This window comes from Schistocerca cancellata, chromosome 3 (assembly GCF_023864275.1).
Source record: "Schistocerca cancellata isolate TAMUIC-IGC-003103 chromosome 3, iqSchCanc2.1, whole genome shotgun sequence".
NCBI lineage: Eukaryota > Metazoa > Arthropoda > Insecta > Orthoptera > Acrididae > Schistocerca > Schistocerca cancellata.
This window is the reverse complement of record NC_064628.1, coordinates 632,911,277-632,936,122: the sequence shown is the minus strand read 5'-3', so window position 1 is coordinate 632,936,122 and position 24,846 is coordinate 632,911,277. Positions and strand designations below refer to the sequence as shown.

Sequence of the window (24,846 nt, the reverse complement as noted above, 5' to 3'; positions counted from 1 at the left end):
GTGCCCTCACTGAGTGTTGCTGATCTGGAAAAAAAATGAGGGCTTGATTTGTATATTGAATGGAAGGTGTGATAGTTTTTGAACACTTTTGGGAATTGTGTTTAAAAAAAAAAAAACTTCACAGGATGATGATCCTATGCTTCCTCAGAATCTAAATAGACCAAAGAAGTACGAAGACAATGAAGCCAGTTCACCGCACACTTTCAAAACCCAAAAGGAATACTACAAAGCTATTTACAGTGAAGTTTGTGAAACAGTGAAATCTTTCATTACTGAGTTTTACAAAAATGACCTAGACGTTGAGAAACTGTGCTTACACTTTAATATGAGCTGATATCGCTAATAAAAAACAACCGGTATTGCGAAAAATGTGTGATGTAAGAAACTACATTACACAAGAGCCTGTAGTTGGAGAAATGTTATGTGATGTAGTGAAGTGCATTAAGCTTCTCCAAGTAGTTCCAATCACGACAGCAACAGCAGAATGGTCATTTAGTGCCCTTAGACGTCTGAAGTCATATCTCCAATCAACAATAGGACAGAAGCAATTGAACAACTTGGCTGTTCTTCATGCCCACAGAGATATTTTGGGTGAATTGGATGTCTGACAAGTCATCGATGACTTCATATTCAGTAATCCAGTCAGACGGTCGACATTTGCACCTTTCTAAAGACACTCTAGTCCTAATAATGGCATTTAGAGCAATATTAAAAACCTTTACAAAATAGAGAATTAAATACGTACATGTTTAATTTTCAGTTTTGAAATATTAATACTGTATTAGTTATTTACAGACTTTTTGACTGAAAGTATTAGGCATACTACATTAACTTTATTAAAGTATTGACTTTGAGATATTATTTTTATTTAATGAACCCTGAGCCTTATTCAAAGTAAGCTTAAATTAGCTATTTCACTTATTAATCAAAGAACTATTACTGTGTGACTGCAATATTTTATGTTTTATTCTTTTAAAGATAGTTTAGGATTTATTTAAATATAATTTCAGTCTTTTCAGAGCTATATACTCACTGCTCTGTTAGTCTATAAGCATGATTATTACTGTAAATTAAATTAGCTTTTTACGAAAATACCATGCATGTTTGTTTTGTTTCTTTTTTCAAAGCCAAAGCCAAAAAATGTGTCAGGCTTGTCGAGTTTCCTGGAGTGTCAAGAGTTCAGTCTAAAATGCTTAAAGAAACTTTAAAACTCACTATTTTTCATCTAAAATTTAGAAAATTTCCTGGGGAGAGACCCCCCCCCCCCCCCAATATTTTTTAATATGTCGGCACCCTTATTGGGGAGGGGGGGGGGTGGAGGTTAAAGTGGCCGCTCAAAGGGAAATTGAATTTTCACCAAACCTAGGTTACTGATGGTAGCTTACCACTAAACACATTTCAAATCTACATGTAAAATATCACACCTAATTGTTTTTAAGTGAAAAAAAGTGATGTAAAGGGACTAAAAGCATTTTTCTGAAGGCTTACATAGTGATGATGGCCACTGCCATTGCAGCAGTATCCCATGTCTCTTTCTGATTTCTGGATATATCTTTTTCTCCAAATATTAACTGTGTATAAAGTCTCAAGGCTTATTACAATACTTTCTGTAACTGATTGATTGTGTATATCATGATTTGCCTTACATCAGACAACTCAAGATCAAAGTTTTTATTTAAAAATAACAGAACAATCTTTCACTTAGTCTCACTGTCAATATTGGTGATGTATTATCAGAACTTTCTTGACTACTACTCAGCAGGCAGAAATACTGTTCTAGCAAAAACTATGCAATGATTACTTTTCTGTCCTGGGCACTTAGAGGGGCGTTTGAAAAGTCCGTGCAAAGTCCGAGAGATGGCATCATCGGCGCATATTGAGGTCATGTTTAGTTAGTAATAATAATAATAATAATAATAATAATAATAATAATGGTTTATTTGTCCATAATAATCTTTGGAAAGAATGCACACCAAGTTTCAGCCATATTGGTCTATTTCTTTGTGTTTGGCAATCGTGTGAATCAAGGAAGTCGAGTGGTTGTCAAAAAATGGACGAAAAGGAATTTCGTGTGGTGATTAAAAATTACTTTATGAAAGGCAAACCACCTCAGGAGACTAAAGAGAAGCTTGATAAACATTACGGTAACTCTGCACCTTCGATTAGAACAGTTTATAAATGGTTTCAAAATTTTGATGCTGAACGTCTTACTTCCTGTGGAGGTTATGACTCCACAGAAATCATTGATAAAATCCACTATATGGTGATGGATGACAGAAGAGTTAAAGTGCGTGAGATTGTGAGTGCTGTGGGCATCTTGAATGAACGGGTACATAATATTTTGCATAAACATTTGTACATGAGAAAGCTATCCACAAGATGGGTTCCGCGATTGGTCACGCTTAACCAAAAACGGAATCGTGTGAAGTGTTGCAAGAATGGTTTGCAGCTGTTCAGGAAGAGTCCACAGGACTTTAAGTGTCATTTCGTTACTGTTTAAGAAACATGGATACATTACTGTACTCCTGAGACCAAACAACAATTTTTGCAAGGGATAATCCTCATCGCCTATCTGAAAAAGGGTAAAAGTATTACAGGTGGATATTATTCACCGTTATTGGGCCGTTTGAAAACCGAGCTGCAAGAAAAAAGCTGGCGACTGGACCGCAAAAAAGTCATTTTCCATCACAACAATGCACCAGCACACACCTCAGCAGTTGTGGTTGCAAAATTAATGGAAATAGGATTTCAACTCATTTCACATCCCCTCTGTTCTCCAGATGTGGCTCCCTCGGACTACTATTTGTTTCCCAATTTGAAGAAATGGCTGGTGGGACAAAGATTTTACTTCAAATGAGGAGGTGATTGCAGCAACTAATAGCTATTTTGCAGACTTGGACAATTCCTATTATTTGGAAGGGATCAACAAATTAGAACAGCATTGGACAAAGTGGATAAGTCTAAAAGGAGACCATGTCGAAAAACAAAAAAGGCGTACTCCAAACACATAAGTACTTTTTATGTTTGCACGGACTTTTCAAATGCCCCTCCTACTTTCTCCTACCGGTCTTACTATCAGCTTGAAACCAACATAAATTATTAATGAGTAACAGTAATTGCAATATGAGACACAATCACAAATGTTTACTGCATGCCTTTTTTTTTCAACTCATTGCATTGTATTACAACAGCCTTGATTTCATTTCATATTACGTGCTACAACCATGTAGCACGCTTGAAATTTGTGCCGGAACAGCTGAGTGCGGTTGTGCACTTGAGCTGTCAGCACTGGAAAAAAAAAAAAAAAAAAAAAAATCATCTCCCTCTAATGTGGTTGTGGCCATACTGGCTACCCCTTACACCTTAAAGTGTTACCATCTCTGTTAGCATTTTTGTTTGTTACTGAACAAGAAAAATAATCTCTTAAGACATTCTTATTGCTAGTTGAAGTTTTTGGATTCTGGTGTTAGTCGCTAGAAGCTTATTATTACATGCAGTCCAGTCACATTAATATGACATGGACCACCACACGTTTGATATCAAGTGTGCTCAAAAGTGGCAAAGGGTGGAAACATTTCCAAGATGGCTAGGTTTGTAAACTGCTCGAGTGCCACCATCGTCGTATACTGTGCTTGGCAAAATGGTGCTGTCTAAAACTGGTGCCAAGACAGCTGTGGTGCACCACAGGCCATACACAAAAGGGGTGAACGATGGCTGTGGAGATGAGTGCAACCGAATACATGTCTAACTGTTGAGCAACTCACCATCTAGATGAACCAGCAGACCATTCAGTGAATGTTGCTACTTATGAGCCTCCAGAGCTGGAATTTGCTCGCCAATACTACAACTGCATGTTCAACGAGTGCCTAGATGTTGCCTTTTCACTTCAATCACATTTTATGCCCTATCAGGAGATGGCTGTTGGCGTGTATGACGTGAAATGCCCAAAAGCAAACACACTGCAATTGTCAAAAGGGTACAGGCTGGAGAAAGGAGCATTAAGATTGGAAGGGGGGGGGGGGTGATGGTTTTTTTTCCGTCCCTGGTTGGTGATCTCGTTCTGGAAGGTGCAATAGAATCAACACAAGTATGCACATATCCTTGGGGGACCATGTCCACACCTAAACACGGTTTGTTTTTCCTCTGAACCATGGCATCTGCCAGCAGGACAATGCAATGTGTCACACAACTCAAAGAGCATCAGTATGAGTTTATTGTACACACCTAGCCACCAAATTTAAACAGAATTAAAATTCAGTGTGACCATCTCCTTCGGGCTGTACACGCCATGAATCCTCAGCTGAGAAACATGGTGCAGCTGGCCATGGCATGGAGTCAGCATGGCTCTACATTCCTGCCAGTACCTTCCTGCCTGTCTCAGTGTTCTGTGCTGCTAAGGATAGTTAATTAGGCTTTTGACAGATGGTCACATTGTCACAGGACAGTGTAAAATGCAGCTGAGAACTGTAGGCCACAGATACACAATTTGGTTCACATGCAGGCTGCAGTTTGACAACCTCTGATTTACAGTGTCCCATATTCATTCCTTACTTCACACAGTACAGAGGTATTTCATCTATGTTTTACTCATTAATCCAGGACCTTTCAGAACTTTTTAACATATTAGCATTAATCAGGATAAAGTGGAAAACCTCAGTTAGCCAACATAAGAACTTCAGATATAATTTTACTTTATATTAATTATGTCATTAAATTATATACATTTCCCTTCAATAAATGGTCATTTACATACTTTTACATTGTATGTGTGTCTAGTGTCATACCATTTTCCACGTATACATTATTGCAATCTGCCATGTTTCTTAGCTTCATAAGATATTAACAGAAAACTACTTCGTCTTCTTAAGTCATTTGTGATGGCAATTATACATTTTACATGTAATGTGATATTAGCAAAAAATGATGATATTAATGATGATGATGATAACAAACATTTGCACAAAGTAAACATAATCTTCTGAATTATTTACATTATGTACAATATCACAATGATCTAACTACACTTCTTTATACTTAGTTCAGTATAGTTTCAAAAGCAACTAAACAGCTGTAGCCCAGAAGTTTAACAAACTTCTGTCATGGTCTTGCGCTCCCAGTGCTTGCATCAGATTGGTGACATCCTGTGTGTGGGCTGCTAGGTGGTGCACCTGGCTAGTTATCTTCGCTATGCTGTGTAAGAAAAGAAAGTCTTGCAGGATTAGTTGCAAAGAGAAATGTGCAGTGAAATTATTTCTCACTAGAACAGGCACTTAATTGAGACAACAGAGCTGTCTCTCTCAATAAAAATCAGTGATCATACCAGTTACCTAAGAGTAAAACTATGGTGTTTTAAAATGCACATGAGAGTTTTAAGGCTTTTTACATTTATTACATTCAACTTACAATTATGACTAATCCATCAAATCAAAGAGCAACTCAGTTTTTCTTACATGTTAGCACCATTCGTCACACAACACAAACCGAGTCAATAGGTGAGTATTTCCTAAAGCTTGATCAGTGTGTCTGGAGCAATTATTGAAACAACTGCTTCCTGTTTCTTATGTTTGTTAGATCAGCTGGTAGTGCACATACACGGGATTCCTTATGAACTATAAAAATGGCATGGCGTCAGATTCGGTGAGCATATATATGTGAAACGAGCTCTGTCATGTGGCCCCTTGCAACCAGTAACAACTAGAGATGGGCAAAACTGTTCTTTTCAGAGATTGGATCAGAACTGTTCACTCCCTGAAATGAATTAGCTCTTTTTCATGACTCACCACTCATTTACAATAGAAAATAAATGGAAGGCACATTGCCCTTTAAACTTGGTTTATTCCCGTACTATACCTGTATTTTGATCTTATTTGATCCTATTTTGAAGTAACACAGATAACGAGTAAGAATTTTGTATTGTTTATTGAAATTTACACGATATGACAAAGTTTTTGATTATTGATTTATTTTGCACTATCGTGGTTTTTTGGGTGATCGGAAAATGTTGTAACTTGAGATTTACATTAACAATATATTTGGCTATAATGTATTAAAATTTCATTAACCTCATACAAATACATCGCAAGCCATATATTTTTAAAGTGAACGTTTCCTTCCGAAGACGCCTAAAATCGCAAAATCCGTACCAGAATAAAAAAAAAATATAAATTTGACTGTAAAACGAAAGTGCTGCATATAGCCTTAGGCAGAATAAAACAAGGAAAATATTGGTGTATCACATTTTGCGATACGTTTATCGGTTCGCTCATAATTAAAGCGTAAATTCGAGTGTCCATAATAAAAATCCTATAGTAAGAGGAGTCATCAGGAACCTAATCTAATCAGTTTAAACAAATAAAAATAAAATAAAAACAACTGATGTATACATAACATAATAATGTAATATACATAGCGGTATTACTACGAAGAACAATATCCAGTAGGGACGAACTCCTATGCAGAGGCGCTGAGTCGAGTAGGTCGAGCCGCGAGCTGTATTACTGCGTGAGCTGAGACCGCAGAGACCAGCCGTGACACCTGAGTCGCTTTGCTCGACGCTCTGGCTAGAGTCAAGACGGTGGGGCGAGCGTTGAGTGGGCGAGTTCCGAGGGTGCGGGTAGCGGTGAACTCACCCGCTCCGAGACAAATCGTTCATTCCCTTGCGAGCAGGTTTTTGCAAGTAGTTCCTATGTTATCCGCTAGGTGGCTCTCTGTCCTGTTGCTCGCATCAACTGCCCAGAGGGCAGGACGTGCGACTGAAACGATCGCCGACAGAGAGCGATGCGAAGTTACGCTGCGCCAGACACTGCAGGCGGCAGACGACGCACAGAGACGGCACGGCATATGTGAAACACAAAATCCAATGGGGCACTGCACAATGCAGGCAGCCAAGGTAGAAGCAGGGCAGAGGCCGGCGCTGGCTGTGTTGTGTGGCGTGCACTGTGCTCTGACCAGTAGAGGTGCTGCTGATATGCTCCGTCTCTCTCTCTCTCTCTCTCTCTCTCTCTCTCTCTCTCTCTCTCTCTGCCGTGGGAAACGTTTGGAGCTACCGTTCTTTTTTTCTGAATCACTGATTGTTCACTCCTTTGAAAGATTGAACTCTATGAATTAGTTCAAGAGCGGATCCCCCATCTCTAGTAACAACATTGTTTATCCAATCATGTACTGTGTTATGCCACTGAGGTGGTGCAACATCTTATGGTCAATTAAATTCCTGAGTTCAGCTTCTTCCAATTAAGGAAAGAGACACATTTCTAGTACATCCAGATGAGAACACCAGCTACAGTTGTTTCACTTAAAAAGGAAGGCCCATAAACTTTTGTCAGGATATGGCACAAAAAACATTCAATTTAGGGGAGTCTTCTTGCAACTATACCATCTAGTGGGGATTTGCTGACATCCAAATGTGTGCATTATGTGTGTTAACATTTCCACTTAGGTTAAATGTCAATTCATCAACGAAGATGACATTATCCAGAAAATCATCTTCACCATGCAACAGTATCTCATTTGCAAAGTTGGCATGTAAATCATAGTCTGTAGGCTTTAGAGCTTGTAACACCTGCAAACGGTAAGGACATAGATGTGTCTCCTTAAAAGTCTTCAGACAGATGTCACTGGAATTGCTAATATACAACTAGCCTTCCAGCACATGTGACAGACTTTCATACATTCAGCATGTTCCTCAGTCACTCTTGGTCATCCTGTACTCTTCCCTTTGCAAACACAGCCAGTGTCTTCAAACTGATGATACCATCTTCGGATAGTGTTATCACTTGGAGGTTTACAGTGGAATGCAAATGGCATTGTAACAACAGATTCAGTCCTTGCAAATTGTAAAATACAAAAAGCTTTCTGTTTAATAGTCACCATATTTGCTTTTGCACATTCTAATGGAAGACAAAGGAAAGAGTGCATGTGCACAGGCATAAAAACTAAGGTGTTTGAGTTGTTCTTCCATTTGATGTATTATTTATAAGTTGAAAACAATAAATTCAACAAAGCCTGAAAATGCCTAATTCATTTTGAAACACATTGTAGAACATTCTTTCAAGTGTATTTCATATGGTTTTCTGTGATGGGATTTACTGCAGCTTGTCTCTACTGTGGTACGGGAGAACTTACATTTGGTTCCTGACAGCTTACTACTATTATAACCAATCCACCAATTGCATTATATACCAAATTAATTATAAGATGTGCAAATTATTTATTATATATCCCCCATAAAAATATTCCAGTTAAATTTTTGAGAATTAGAACACACGCCAAGACTTTCTGGATCAAACATTCAAAGGAAATACTCAGCTTGCAGGTTATGCATGACATATATGCATCTGACAATACATAATCCTTAACAACTGTAAAGTACTGATGTAATGAATGTCTAGCAGAAATATACTGTTTAATCTGAATCACAAGATTAACGGTTTACTATTGTCCTCATGAGAGTTAGTTCATATATGCAATACCTACCAGATAGGAAATGTAGATTTTTGTGAGTTAATATACAAACAGGTAAACAATGGTGAGCATACAGATTCAAGTCCAAACATGCACTAAAACTGCAATGTGAACATGTCAACAAAAAACTTGTCCATACACCTATGCTAAACTGTTTAATGAGGCAAGTGGAAACTTAGTGCAACAGGGCTATAGCAACTGTATGAAGGGATTAAAGTACTTCTACCAGTAAACTGAACTTTTAAAATGTGCATGTGCACAATATAAAAACTATATGACACACAAATGTAAACTTCTGCAATTGGCTGTGCAAAAGAAATAAATAAAAACAGATACAATAACCTTAATTAAATGAGAACAATGTCCAAGTAAACTATCGTACAAGGAAAAGACAAGTCATAATATAAATGGTAATCTTAGGAAGTCAGTGTGTATTCATATGTTCTCATTAGTGTCAATGCACAGACTTGCAAAAAAGGCAGGAAGTGGTAGCTCACAAATTTTCTTACCACTGTTGATACATAAAAATTCCTTTCTACCATGTGCCTAACAGCCGAAGTGGTTTGGGATTGGCATGGAACTTTGCTATTTTGTGGAGAACCAACCATTCCCATTTGTAGTCTGTTATAATGGGATTGCCACTCATAGCTACTGCCAGCTTCCCACTGGGGAGGAATCTATGCACGCCCAAATTATATCTAGTTTAATAGAAGGTCAAATATGACATTTACCTGAAATGGTACACACGATAAGCCCAGTATTTACCTAGGTGGATGAGGGAACCTGTCTAAAAACCACATCCAGGCTGGTTGGCACTCCGGCCCCTGTTATTAATCACCAGGTGGATTTGATTGGGTGGCCGATGTGCATCCTGGTGTCCCAGAAGCGGGTGATTTAATGCATTCAGCTATCTGGATGTGACTAATGAATACAAATATAATTCCTTATCATGTAAAAAGCAAACAGGCTACATAAACCAGTAGCTGCAAATAAAATATTAACAAATATTTATTTTCTTGCGGAGAGGATAGGGAAATGGGGAACTTCATTGCATAGCATACAAAATAATTAACAATATATAACATGTGACCAAAATCAAAGCACATGTCACAAATCTTTCCCACAAACATGGCCTTGTTATGTTGGTACTAAGAATGACTGAAAGCACAGGGACACTACAGCCGTTACACTTCCTGAGGACATGCAGCTCTAATGTATAGTTAATCATGATGGCATCCTCTTGGGTAATGGTTTCTGGACGTAAAATAGTGCCCCATTTGGATTTCTGGGAAGGGCCTATTCAGGATGATGATATCACAAAAAATAAAACTATTTTTGTATCGTTTTTAGCATGGAATGTTAGTACGTGTTGTAAGTAGGCTGTTTATGTTTTCTTATTGGCAACGTTACGTAGCGCTCTATATGAAAATCACTGGCTGTGCTGTGTGCAGTCTGTGGCTAGTTTGCATTGTTGTCTGCCATTGTAGTGTTGGGCAGCGGCAGCTGGATATGAACAGCGCGTAGCGTTGTGCAGTTGGAGGTGAGCCGCCAGCAGTGGTGGATGTGGGGAGAGAGATGGCGGAGTTTGGAAATTTGTAAGACTGAATGTCATGAACATGTATATTATGGTTTTTCAACACTATTAAGGTAAATACATTGTTTGTTCTCTATTAAAATCTTTCATTTGCTAACTATGCCTATCAGTAGTTAGTGCCTTCCGTAGTTTGAATCTTTTATTTAGCTGGCAGTAGTGGCGCTCGCTGTATTGCAGTAGTTCGGGTAATGACGATTTTTGTGAGGTAAGTGATTTGTGAAAGGTATAGGTTAATGTTAGTCAGGGCCATTCTTTTGTAGGGATTTTTGAAAGTCAGATTGCGTTGCGCCAAAAATATTGTGTATCAGTTTAAGCACAGTCGTGTACAATTGTTCTAAGGGGACGTTTCATATGTCGACCCTTAGCCGAGGATACCTCACTGGAATCTTCTGATTTTTTCTTGTAGTTTGTGTAATTAGTGTAGATTTTGTTTATTGCTAGCGCGTAATTGTAGAGAGAATCTCCTTTGTAGTTGCAGCCTTTCATTGTTGTACAGTAAAACAGTTGTGGCATGCATGTAGATTTGCACCAAGTATTTCGCAGCTACGCTTGCAATTAACTAGATATTATTTTCAGTGCTATGTTAATGTGTTCCCCTATTTTTGCTCTTCAAATTGTGTTTTTCTGTGTTATCGTGTGAAATATTGTGACAATAATGGCGTGTGAAAAACGTAACACTAGGCTCCAAAGTAAACTGAAAAATGACAGTGAAGACGAAAGTAGTGTGTTAGCGCCACCGTGTAATGAATTAACTAATGTTCAACATAGTAATTTGGTAATTGTGCATAGGGAAATGGAGCGGGCAGCAAACAATGGCGCAGGCAGTGAAACAATTAGTGAACAGGGAAGCATTATCGATCGATCGGTCGGCAACAGCTTGCCTCAGGAATCCGAAATGACAGGACACAATCTTGCAAATACTGTAGGTTCAGGTTTTGCGTCCTCACCCTTTTCTCAAATAAGTCAAGACACATTTTCTGCTTGTCAAAATGTGAATGTTGACGGTGAAAATGCACTGCCAAAAAGCATAGAGAAACAGATTCCAGACACTAATAGATTATTATTGCAATTAATGCAACAAATGGAACAAAATCAGAGACAAATGGGACAAAATCTTCAAAAGTTAGACACAATGGAACAAAAGCTTCAAAAGTTAGACTCATTGGAACAAACTCTCGAACAAACACATGAAGATTTAACTGCTGAGTTACATAACATTGAATCGAAATGTCAAAAAGTCTGTAATGACGTAAAAACACAAATTTGTGAGCATTTCCTACCTATTTTTTCACGTCATGAAAATGCATTACAGAATCACGAAGCAGCCATAAGAGAACTGCAAACTATTGTTCATGAAAATCATGACACCTTGCAAGCTAAAATTGACTCAGTTGCATCTGCCGATTCAGTTACGCAACTTGCAAAAACTCAAGAAAACTTAAAGGACACAGTAGATACGATTTCAACACAAATGGACACTCTGAAACTTGGTTCAGAAAAACACACTGAGGAAATAAGTACACTATCGGAGAAAGTAGCCGAACTTTCGGATCAGTTCACTAACTTATCTGCAAAGGTAGATGATGATCTGAATGACACAAGACCTGTAGCTATCACTGACACAGAAGAGTGCGAACAAATTAGGAAATTCAAACAAAATCAGAATCAAATTAATACGCAACACCAAAGAGAAATCCGGGAAGTACAAGATCAGCTGACACAGGTAATACAAGAATTACGTATTTCAGAGGCCACTCGCGCTCCAATACGGGAAGAGGGACATAGAAATATGGAACAGCCACAAAATAATAACTCAGGGCACTTCGGAAATTATGAAAGAAATTGGCAAGGTACACCGAATTTTGAGATGGAACCGCCAACACAACGTAACAATGACCGATATGCTACTCGCCGACACGATGATTTTGACTATAAGCTGTTCATTACTACACGTAAATTCAAAACGTTTAAGAATTCTGCCAACGACATTCATCCACAAGCGTGGCTCCATCAATTCTCTCATTGTTTTCCTCCCAACTGGTCATTGGAGCACAGGTTAGAATTTATGTGTGGCTACTTGGAGAATGAACCAGCTGTAAGAATGCGATCGGTCATTCACGATTGTCACAGTGAAGGAGAATTTTACCATGTGTTCCTCTCAGCATATTGGTCTCGAGCTACACAAGACCGAGTAAAACATAGCATCATAATGATGAAACATTTCGAACAATCTGAATTTTCCAGTCTTGTGAAATATTTTGAAGACATGTTGGACAAGAATCAGTACCTGTCAAACCCATACAGCCCCTCAGAACTCATCCGCATTTGCTTACTCAAATTGCCTGAACATTTACGACATATTATTTTAGCAGGACGTTGCAAAGACGACATTGAAGCTTTTCAGGGACTGTTACAAGAACTGGAAATTGACACTGACAATCGCAGAACGCGAAAACAGGAGCACAATAATTACAGGTCACATCTGTCACAATTCCGCGATGACAGAAATAATACACTACAAGGCTATTCTCACAACACATATAGTGACCAAAACAGACACCACCCGTATGACAACCATTGGCAGAGTAGTAATAATTACAGGGAAAGATCACCTCTCCGCGGTAGTGACTATCACAGAGACAATCAGAGAAACAGACAATTTGGGAACCAAAATAATTATTATCAAGGGAGACAGAATAACTTCAGACGCAACGGTCCACCGTGCAGTGCTAATTCAGGGAGAAATTCTCCACCACTTAACCGACAAGAAAGAAACTACAGGAACTACCGACATGACGAGAGACGATATAATCGTAACGACAGACTTGAATTTCATCAGAACTGGCGAGATTCAAACAGAGCATGGCACTCTCAGCATGGCGAATTTGTAGAAGTTAGGTCTCCAACTCCCAATAACGACGCGCGCCATCAAAGAGACAATAGGCAATGACTCGCACCGCAGGCTGCCGCGTGCGCCGGCTGGCTCAGAGAAAAATAACATAGACGCTAACCTTGAGAAAAATTCCAGTATTCTTTACCGACGGATACCACATGATAATTGCGTTAGAGTTGAAACTGTGCGTACTAGGAAGAGTAAAGATTTACACCACATTTCACATGTAAAACCGTTTATTGAAAGATAATCTGCCTTTTAACTTTGTCTTTGCCATATATAGCTTTTCACTTTACATTACTAGTATGCTTTGTCAGACTTAGAATCTGTTTGCGGTGTTTCTGTTTCATATCTGCACAGTTTTTCTGTATTATTCTGGAAAGTAAAACATGTTTTAGTAGTAACTTTTGTGGTATAGCTACAATGAGACAGCCTCTTTCGTAGCACAACAATACGTTACAGCACAGTACGTTCTTCATCACAACAATAAGCGTAATAACTAAGATATCTATACGCAAAGCATTTCACTTTTGTTTATCATGAGGTAAGTACATTGACTTCTGCAGAACTTAGCTTTCGGAGGACGATAACTACGACACTTCCACAGAGATTATCTTACAACAAGACGCACAGTTTAGCGCTACAGTACACGTATTTGAGTGATTAATTTTATACTTAAAACATTTGTTTTTAAAGATATTTGAAGTACAATGACACAAAGGTTTTCCGTTATACATTTCATTCCATTGCTGTAATCTGTAACACCTGAGGGTATAATTACATTAATCCTCAGGGGGGTACACGCCTACTTTGTGTACCATGTGTTTGGCAAGCACAAGGAGCCCTAGCTAATATGGTATTTGCTTATACAACTTTACACATCGGTACCATATTCCTCTAACACATAAATTACACAGCTATCTGATCATTTAACAGAGAAACAAACGTTTTTTTTACTACATCAGTGACACATGTTTACGCAATTACACAGTTGGGTAACTTCACACTTACGAAATTGTATTTTGTCTGTACTGTGTGAACTGTTCATATTTTTTCGGAACCATTGTGATACTATGAGAGCTTTGAATGATATATTTGGTATGGGATCACGATTTTTAAAGTACGTTTGAGGCAGATGACACTTTTGACATGAGCAGAGAATTTCTTTAGGTTTTGGAATTAATGCAGAAAGCTACGACGTTTTTGAGATTTGACTGAAGTGTTATGATGTTATTTTTACGACGACGATGTGTATTATGCTGCTGAGGTATATTTATGATTAATAGACTGATGCTATATGAGTTATTTGATCATGCTATGTATTTATTATGATGAAATATTGAAGTGTCGTCGCAAGATTGACGTGTCGACGAATATATATATGTGTAATAAGGTAAGGAGTAATGAGTAGTGGTTAGGGACTCTGGTTTGTGAAAAAGGTTGTTGGAAACCAAGAATCGTACTTTAAGAGTTATGAAATGTATTTAAATGCGTGAATGTATTACAATGCCGACGAAAATTTTTTGGACATTGTTATATCAATAGCATTTTGTTTCTACAGATTTGTAACGCAAATTCTTGACCTGTGAAATATTTTTATATGAGACTGTCACTGTAGCGGAAACTGCTGTCGTAAATATTTCCGTAAGAAAGTTAAGTGACCACCTGCACGTAATGCGTCTTGGGCACCCAGCTGTGTCAGACGCCGGGAGAACAAGTCATTAGTGAGTGCCTGTCAGAAGCACAGGTAGAAAAAAAAAGGGAGGCCATTATCCTCGCTATTGACATTTCTTAAATACGACACACTCAAACTTGAAAACATATGATAACACTGTGGAGCTCTTAATTTATGATATTTACTGAAATGCCTAATGAAATGATGAGAAATATTTTTATGTCTATACACCTGATTATGACAAGTGTCTTTCTACGAGAGTTGAGAGAATTTCTACGAACTTATGAAATGTCACATGACTATTGAATGATATTTTTATGCTTTGCCTTTCATAGTTGCTTATTTCATTTGATATCTAGTTTCCAGCTGTGTTGCAGCATTGGTTTTATAAAATAAAATAAAATGCATTTGCTAATGTGAAAACTTTCTGTCAACAGATCTATTAGATAATTATTTTATGATCCACATTCTTCGAAAAAGGAGCTCTTGGAATGGAAAGAACAATAAGATGGGACTAATAACAGTAACTGCATATATAATTTTCTTTTCGAGTACTTGGTAATTTTTGTAGAATTAGTTTTTGTGGTGCACCACTTTAATTACATAGACATTAAGATGTGATTATACATATCCCTTGTCTGCATTATTGTCTTTAGTGCAATATTTTTTCTGCTTGAGCTTTCTCATGTTTAGATATAAGTTATTGAATTTGCTGTGGCTGTTTGCCAGGCATAGTGTTACTGAATTTGACTTTGTGTTACTCTGCTAAGCCAGTTTACTACTGATTTATTTTTCTTGTTGCTGCACATTGGCTCATATTAGTTGTAATATTGCATTTTCCTCTGTTAATTTAGATTTACTGCTGCTGCCAATTTGCATTTTTTTGTCATTGCTGTTTGTATTAATTGTTTTATGCTGCTGCATTGCCTCGTCCCTTAGTTTAGCATCTGAGCTCAGTAGATTTAAGTTAGCTTAAGAAGGGGTAGACTATATAAGAGAATGAGTTGTGAGGAATTTGAAGAAATGCACTGAGAGGTTATACGAGAAAAATACAGAAAGCATGCTCGGATAGGATTTTTTTTGGTGGAAGCAAAGGTTTAAATAAGACGAAAGATCTATAGAATGAAGTTTTGGGTTGGACTGCAGTACCAAATGTTACACTGAAAACAAACCCTGTCCTTTCCTTTTGTGTCATCCCTCTATATGTTTGTGTACCCGTGTGTATTTGTGTTTTTCCTGTCTTTATGTGTTTAGCTGATGAGAGCTATGTGGTAGAATTTTTCTAATACTATGTTATTTACTTTGTAAATATGCTTAGACATTATTTATTCTGTTTTGTTTTAATGCTCATGTGTAAAGTTGATGTTTCGAAAGTTATTCTGATCTTTTATGTATGTACTCATGTCATAATTCCTGTAACACTGATGTATATGTTATTCGATTCTTTTGTAAAGCCTGTACTACAAATGTTATCTGTATTGTTAAGTTTTTAATGATGTATTTTGTACCTTTGTTATTGTATTCTTATGTTATAAAATTGTAATTGACACCAGTTCATCATATTATTAACTTGTAAGTTACATTTCACTGCACACGTTTCTGTTGGTCATAGTATATGGACAATATGTGAGATTTAGGGACTGTTAGTGTTTGCACGTGTGTCAATAATTCAGCAAGGGACTGGATAACAGCATTGCTGGTTCTAAGGACAATTCAAAAAACTTTGTGAGTGCACAAGTGGTGGTTTATGGACTTGCTATATTGTCCGCAAGACTCTTCGATGGTGATCGTGCACCTGCACAGTCGCAGCAGATGGCTGCTGGCTATCTCTACAAGGACTACAGTGGGTCTACACCTTTGATGTCTCACCAATACCACAATCTCTACCAGGACTACAGTGGGTCTGCTCTGTGATGACCTACCTACCAATATTCTTCAAAACGTCGAATGACTCTGCTGTGGGTTTGCTCTGTTGTGGCCCATTACCTGTCAGCATGTCAAGAGTCAGCACTGTCTTTCCGTTGGAAGGACAACACTACTTCTTCAAGACTGCATGGAAATCCACTACTTCTGTGTGCAATTTCTTTTACTAATGAGACTTTGTGAAAAAAACTGTAATTACTATTGTGATGAATGATCAGGACTATCTTTATGGACTGCGAGAAAATTTTAACTTTTGACCAACATTGTATCAATAAGTGTGTGCATTTGATTTCTTTGTTATTGTAATTACGATTATGAAAAATTTTAACAAATATGTATTGCCCAGTGCCCAAAACAATTTGTAAATTTTTTTTGTGGGGAGCATGGGGGCTATGTAAGTAGGCTGTTTATGTTTTCTTATTGGCAACGTTACGTAGCGCTCTATATGAAAATCACTGGCTGTGCTGTGTGCAGTCTGTGGCTAGTTTGCATTGTTGTCTGCCATTGTAGTGTTGGGCAGCGGCAGCTGGATGTGAACAGCGCGTAGCGTTGCGCAGTTGGAGGTGAGCCGCCAGCAGTGGTGGATGTGGGGAGAGAGATGGCGGAGTTTGGAAATTTGTAAGACTGAATGTCATGAACATGTATATTATGGTTTTTCAACACTATTAAGGTAAATACATTGTTTGTTCTCTATTAAAATCTTTCATTTGCTAACTATGCCTATCAGTAGTTAGTGCCTTCCGTAGTTTGAATCTTTTATTTAGCTGGCAGTAGTGGCGCTCGCTGTATTGCAGTAGTTCGAGTAATGAAGATTTTTGTGAGGTAAGTGATTTGTGAAAGGTATAGGTTAATTTTAGTCAGGGCCATTCTTTTGTAGAGATTTTTGAAAGTCAGATTGTGTTGCGCTAAAAATATTGTGTATCCGTTTAAGCACAGTCATGTACAATTGTTCTAAGGGGACGTTTCATAGTGTGAGTAAAAGATAATCAACACAAAATTAAATAAGGTAATGCAAGAGTAGGTCTAATGTTGAATAACGAAAATAAGAATGTGAGTGAAGTGCTATGAACAACACAGTATAGGACCAAGCTAGATACGAAGACAACACAAACCACAATAGTACAAATTTATATGCTTACTAGCTCTGCAGATGATGAAGAGATTGAAAGGACTGATGATGAGATGGAAAAAATTATTTAAATAGTTATGGAAAATGTAAATTAGTTTGTCAAGGGAGAGTGGAATTATACAGAAGGCAAAATTATGAGGCAGCAGGGTCTGGGAGAAAGGAAAGTAAGGGAAGCCACCTGGTAGAATTTTACACAGAATACAACTTAATCATTGTTAACACTCAGTTTAAGAACTATGAAAGAAGATTAAAAATGTGGATGAGACTTGGGAGAAACAGAAATTTTAAGACAGATTGTATAATGCTGCAGCAGACATTCCAAAACAGATTTTAAACTGGAAAACCTTCCCAGTATTAAATGTGGGACTGTAATTTATTTATATTGAACTACAGATTAAAACTGAAGAAATTGTAAAAAAGTAGGAAATTACGGAGAAAAGTAGGAAATTAAGGAGATGCAGCCTGGATAAAGTGAAAGAGCCTAAGGTTTTTGACACATTCTAGCAGAATTACTGGATAACACAGGAAATTTTCAATTTAACTGATGAAATAAGAAAATATAAAGATGAATCAGGTGAAAGGGAATACAAAAATCTAAAAAATGAGAGTGACAGAAAGTGTAAACTGGCACTGCAGGAATGGGTAGGGAAGAAATGCAAGGCTATAGAAACATGCACAACTAGGGAAAAGCAGATGTCTTGTGGGTGGGCAAAAGCAGCTGTAAGGATATCAAGAGCTCAGATGGGAAACCTGTAGTAAGCAAAGAAGGCAAAATGTGGAAGGAATATATACAACAGCTATGTAAGGGAAATGAGCTTGAAGGCAATACTATAGAAAGGGAAGAGGAAATGAAAGGAGTCATGATACTGTGACAAGAATTTGACAGATCTATGAAACACCAAAGTCAAAACATGGCACCCTCAGTATAATTGGTGTTCTTGATAGACTCAGCCATTCCAAAACTATTCCACCTGCTATGCAATACATATGAGAAAGGGGAAATGCCCTCAGACTTTATGAAGAATTTAATAATTCCAGTTCCAACGAAGCCAGGTGCTGATAGATGTGAAATATTACCAAACCACATATATACTGCAACAGGAACGTGCAAGGCAATATTAATCCAACTTATCTTAGAAGGTAGGTTGAAAAAAAGCAACCACACAATTATGAACTGCAGATTTACAGAAAGCTTCTGACAATTTTGCTTGGAATACACGCTTTCAAATTTTAAAGGTAGCAGTACAAAATACATGGAGTGAAAGATTGTATACAGTTTGTACAGAATGAGACCACAGTTATGCAAAATTTAACAATATGACAGGAAAACAGTAGTTGAGAAGAGAGTGAGACAGGGTTGCAACTTATTCCTGATGCTACTCAATTTGTTAACAAATCATAATAAATGAAACCAAGGAGAAATTATTAAAATATAATAAAGTCCTAGAAGAAGAAGAAATAAAACCTTCTAAGTTTGCTGACAATATTGAAATTCTGTCACAGACACTAAAGGACATGGAAGAATTGTTGAACAAAATAAGTAGAGTATTGAAAAGAGGTTTTAGGATGGATATTAACAAAAGTAATGGAACACAGTTGAATTACACTATCTGATCAAAAATTTACAGACACCTAATAGAACATGGGACAGCTTGAACCTGCTGGGGACACTACTAATGAGATATCTGAATGTTTGTGGAGGAATGACAGCCTATTCTTCAAGACCCTAAACCAAGAAATTAGTGATGATGGAAGCCACAATCGGGAGCAAAGTCAACATTCTAATGCACCTCAAAGGTGTACCACTGGGTTCAGATCAGGACTCTGGGCAGGCCTATCCCTTTCAGTTATGTTATTGTCCAAAATCTATAGCCTCACAGATGCACTGTCATGCTGATACAATCAATCATTGTTTCTGAACCGTTCCTCTACTGTATGCAGTACCCAGTGCTGTAAAATGTGTTCATATTCTACTGCAATTAGCTTTTTCTTAAGTGCAATAGCCAACTCACTCATTTCCAGCCACCCACTGTCCAATGGCATTGCTGTTTACAACACCTCAAGTGTCACTTACAAATCCTATAGAAATGAGTGGCTTGCAAGGAGGTGCTTGACCATTATACCCCATTCTTTTTAACTCCCCACATGTCATTGTGCTGGCTGGACTACTGGTAGGACTTTGGAGCTCACGAGTGATTCCTTCTTCTGATTTCACGCAATTTTTTATAGCCACCCTTATCAATGATCGACAGTCCCTGTACATCACTATATGAGGTTTGCCTGGTCTCAGTTTAGCTGTCGTTGTACCTTCACATTTCCACTTCACAGTCACATCATCAACAGTCGACTTTGGCAGCTCTAGAAGGGTTCAAATGTACTTGATGATTTGTTACTCAGGTGACATCCAAAGCCTCATCCATGTCCGAGGTCACTGAGCTCTCCTGACTGACCCTTTCTGCTATTACTGCTTCTTTACTGTTGACACGATACTGTCTGCCTCCTTTTACACTGGCAGGTCCTCCTCTCGTCACATCTAGTGGTCAATTCCACATTACATAGTGGTGTCCATATACTTTTGACTAGACAGTGTACATCAAGTGATACTGAGGGAATTAAATTAGAAAATTAGTTGAGTTTTAGCATTTGGGCAGCAAAATAATTCATGATGGCTGATGTAGAGAGGATGAAGCTTTTTTGAAGGTATTCATCTGGAGCGTGGTCTTATATGGAAGTGAAACATGGATGATAAACAGTGCAGACCAGAAGAGAGTGGAAACTCCAGAAGTCCAGATAACTAATGACATGATACGAACTCAAACTGGAGAGAAAAGAAATTTATTGTATAATTTGACTATAACAAGGCATCAGTTGATACGGCACATCCAGATGCGTCAACGAGTCATCAATTTGTCAATGGAGGTAAATGCTGCATGTCAAAATTGTAGAGGAATATCAGGGCTTGACTACAACAAGTAGGATCAAGGGGATGTTGGTTGCAGCAGGTATGTATAAATGAAGAGGCTTGCTCAGGATAGATTAGTATGAAGAGTTATATCAAACCACAACCTCACTTTACTGTAATTGTGAATACTTTCAGCGTTTTCAGCTAGTATTCAGTTTTTCAACAGTGCAGAATACATGTGTGTGCGAGTGTATACCTGTCCCTTTTCCCCCCCAAGGTAAGTCTTTCCGCTCCCAGGATTGGAATGACTCCTTACCCTCTCCCTTAAAACCCACATCCTTTCGTCTTTCCCTCTCCTTCCCTCTTTCCTGATGAAGCAACCGTGGGTTGCGAAAGCTTGAAATTTGAGTGTGTGTTTGTGTTTGTTATTGTCTCTATCAACGTACCAACACTTTCGTTTGGTAAGTTACAGAATCTTTTTTTTAAGATATAATTATATACAATTATTAGGTGCACACAACTCTCAAGCATTTGTGCCTATTAGGTAAAAAAAAAGCAACTCACTTCTGCAGCCATTATTCCACATGGTTAATGCTGTACTGATCAATTATGTCAAGTTAAAGAGACAAAACAGTGTGCTGAGCCAGGACTTGTAACACATACCTTACATCAGAAACAATTTCCCAACCTGGTTACCCATACACAGGTCGAGCTAACCTGGTTACCCATACACAGGTCGAGCTGAACCATGGATGCCCAAGCTGCCAGAGATGGAGGTCATATGTACGTGACGTGTGCTTCCTTTTTGTATGAATAGTGTGTGTTTCTCCTTTTCTGATGAAAGCCGTGGCCAAAAGCTTTGTGTAAGTGTCTTTTAATTGTGTCTGTGTACAACTTTAATGTGTCATCTTTACAGTAAGTAGCAATCTATCTTTTCCTACATTTCAGTACATAGTGTACCATGACACAATTCAGCTCAGTTACAGCTCTGAGGCTATAGTGAAGATGAAGTCTCCATGCCAGTCATAAACCATCATGTGAGAGCTTCTGTGTAGTTGGAAGAAACAGAAGGAGCCAGCGAGAATCTGAAGTTTTGAGTTGCTTTGTTGGTCGTGCTTAAGCTGCTCAACAGGAAGAGAACTTCTGGTAAAAGACAAGTGTCTGAATTCATGTTTTAAGTTGTCATAACTAATGCAATTTTATGCTGGTTGGAGGGAGATTTAAATCAGCTGTGCAGAGATCAATACAAATTATTGAAAGACAAAACATTGTCTCATGACACAGCAGCAAATATTGATAATGAATACCAGATTATATTCAGCATTAAAATAATACTGAAAATTCAAGCCAGTTTTAAAAAAGAAAGTCAATTATACTTAATTTTCACAGAATGAAAAATACTAAATGGAAGACAAATCATAGTATGAGGACAGAGGGATAGGTTACTAATGCACACAGAAATAATGGTGATTGTTGCCCAGTTTCCACACAGACATAGTATATGCAGTGTTTTAAACTGATTGATTTTAAGGATCGTTGTGGGTAGCAGAGAAAGCATGAACCACTCCACATACAGATTGTTGCAGAGGTGGAGTGATGCATGAGTGGAATTCTCAACTATATTTTATTTTGCACTTGAGGAACATTACCTGTGTCTCACATCAAGTAGCTCTTGAAAGTACTATAGACACATGAAACAAACAAAGATTTAGATGTTTCAAGTAATCAAAATTGAAATTAAAACTGTTTTTGTAATGATATTGTCACAAGTATAACCGCCATCACAGATAAGCTATTAGCACACAGTATTTGTTGGTAGCTAAAGTTGGCAGTGTCCAGAAACATAACATTACAGGTCAATAATATTCTGACTTCAAGCAGTTCAGATTTAAGGAGTCCAGATGCTAGATAAAGTGCATGCACAACACACACTAACCCTTTCCAAGTGTCAAGACATTGATGTTACTGAACAAATGCACTACAATTTAACAACAACCGCAATGTTCCAAGAATTAAGGGACTCAGGTTGAAACTTCCAAACAGATTATAACTCTATGTTGGAGTGATACTTGAATCAGGACCACTGTCTTTGCAGACTTTACTGTAAGCTGTGGAGAGGTGTTGACTGACCAGTGTCGTCTTGTCCCCCCACCCCTTCCACACACACACTCTCTCTCTCTCTCTCTCTCTCTCTCTCTCTCTCTCTCTCTCTTTGCTATAGGCAATGAACGTGACTACTGATATTCAAAAGAAGCAGACTGAACTGTTCTCAGATAAGTACATTTCAATACCGAGCATAGTTTGAAAATTGTAACATTACAGATTCCAGCAGATGATTAGTAAATGCTTTCATCGTCAGCATTCTATGACCCCTGTCCCCTAATGCTGACTGAGGATTATAATTAACATACACTGCCTGACAAAAAACAGAAGAAGGAAACAAACTGAAACTTCACAAATTGAGAAGGTATGTGATGTTATTTTAGTGAGTACAAAATCGAGTAAAATTAACAAAGAACTTGGTAGTATGAGCCCACTGATCAGTATGATGTTGCATCCTCTCTGGCCTGGGTTATCCATTGATTCAGTTAGGAAGTGTGCCATAAGGCCTTTGTATCACCTCCCGAGGCAAGCTTCCCACAACTGCTGTAACTGGTCTTCGATATCCTGGATACAAGCACTGGGAAGGAGCTGACGTCTGAACTGATCTCACACATATTCTGTCAGGGACAGATCTGGGGATCTTGCTGGCCACAGGAATACTTCAATATCATGCAGACATTTCATAGTGATATTTGCCATGTGTGGACGAGCACTGTCATGTTGGAAAATGGCAACAAAATACTGTTGCATGAGGTGTAACACATGAGGATGTAGGATGTCCGTGACATACCACTGTGCCATCAAAGTTCTCTCCATCATACCAGCTACAACCTATAGTCACATCCAACAGCTCCCCACACCATGATCCCATGATTAATACTGCTGTGCTTCTCCAAATGGGACCTGTCCCCAGGTTGCCACGATACCTGCCAACAGCTGTCATCAGTGGTAGTGAAGAACCATATTCATTGCTGAACACAATTTGATGCCACACTTTAGCAGTCAGTGTTTCCCAGTCATGACACCACTTCAAATACAGCAGTTAGTGTTGTGGTATTAATGGCACAGTGCATTGGACAGTAATTCCCTACTCCAACTGTTGTTAGTCATTGATCAATGGTGTAGGATGACACAAAATGTTGTGGTGCAGATGTGAAGGGGTTACAGGTGGAGAGACATGGTCAACAGGAACATTGATGGAAAGTATGCCTGCCCTCATATTTCAATATAGTCCAACACTGAACCAGTGTCACATCCAAATGCCCCACAAATCTGGATGTTGCACAATTCAACCAACTGGCCAAATGGAGACCCGTAATGAGACCCCTTTAAAAACTCCATCAGTTGCTGATAATGGTGTTTTACATGAAGACACGGCATCTCTGTGCCCTTTGTGGTAATCACTCAACCTGAGACACTGTTCATGCCTCTTGTATACCCTACCAAGCCTGGTAACAACACTAAACATGAACAACACTTATGCACTCTAGTGGCCATTCTACCTATCGCAGAGAATTACAACTCTATTTACATACCGGCCAATGAACATCTCTAAAATTACACTGACATTCAACCATGTGTTCTAGGTGCTTCACTTTTTTTGTTAGGCAGTATATAATTAAACCCATCTAGGACTTTTCCTGTATTACATATATGATGGTGGAAAGTCCTGGTGGAATATAAATGGTGGAAGGAGGAAAGGTAATCATTCATCATAAAGTTGAACAGTTAATAGTTACCTATAATATCGCATCTCGAGTCTAGTGCTACCAGTGATACAAGCCTTCTTCCTGGATCTGGTCATGAAGAAATAGCTGACGAAAGTACATTCTTCTTAAATGCAACAGGAAAATATTTTTGAAAGGTAAAATTATGACATAGCTATCTGTTACTCCTCAAATGATATATAAATTTCCCTAGTTTTAACTCAATTTGATTGCTGGCCATTTGTATGGCTGTTTTAGAAACTACATGTCCCTTACAACACAGTGAATACCGATTAAGCCTGTCAGTGTAAATGATTTCATTTTTAAAAGTGGGAGAAATGACATGATCAGCAGTTACTGAAATTTTAAGGTCCCATCAATTGATGGCATTGGCAGTTAAAGTGTTAAATTCAGGTGTTTGCATCATGTCAGCATGGCTATTAACTTTTATTATGTGTTTA

General features: G+C 38.1%; 1 protein-coding gene across 3 annotated transcripts in view; it reads right to left on the bottom strand.

The window, feature by feature from the left end:
* Nucleotides 1–4,654: 4,654 nt before the first annotated feature.
* The window catches only part of LOC126175566 (folliculin), a 162,279-nt gene continuing 142,087 nt past the window's right edge, over nucleotides 4,655–24,846 (bottom strand). For 2 of the 3 annotated variants that reach the window (XM_049922422.1, XM_049922424.1), the window contains one exon: nucleotides 4,655–5,190. In XM_049922422.1, coding sequence (XP_049778379.1) covers nucleotides 5,061–5,190 — 130 coding nt within the window. In that variant the 3' untranslated portion in view covers nucleotides 4,655–5,060. The remainder of the gene's footprint in view (nucleotides 5,191–24,846) is intronic. The other variant, XM_049922423.1, reaches the window with a different exon arrangement.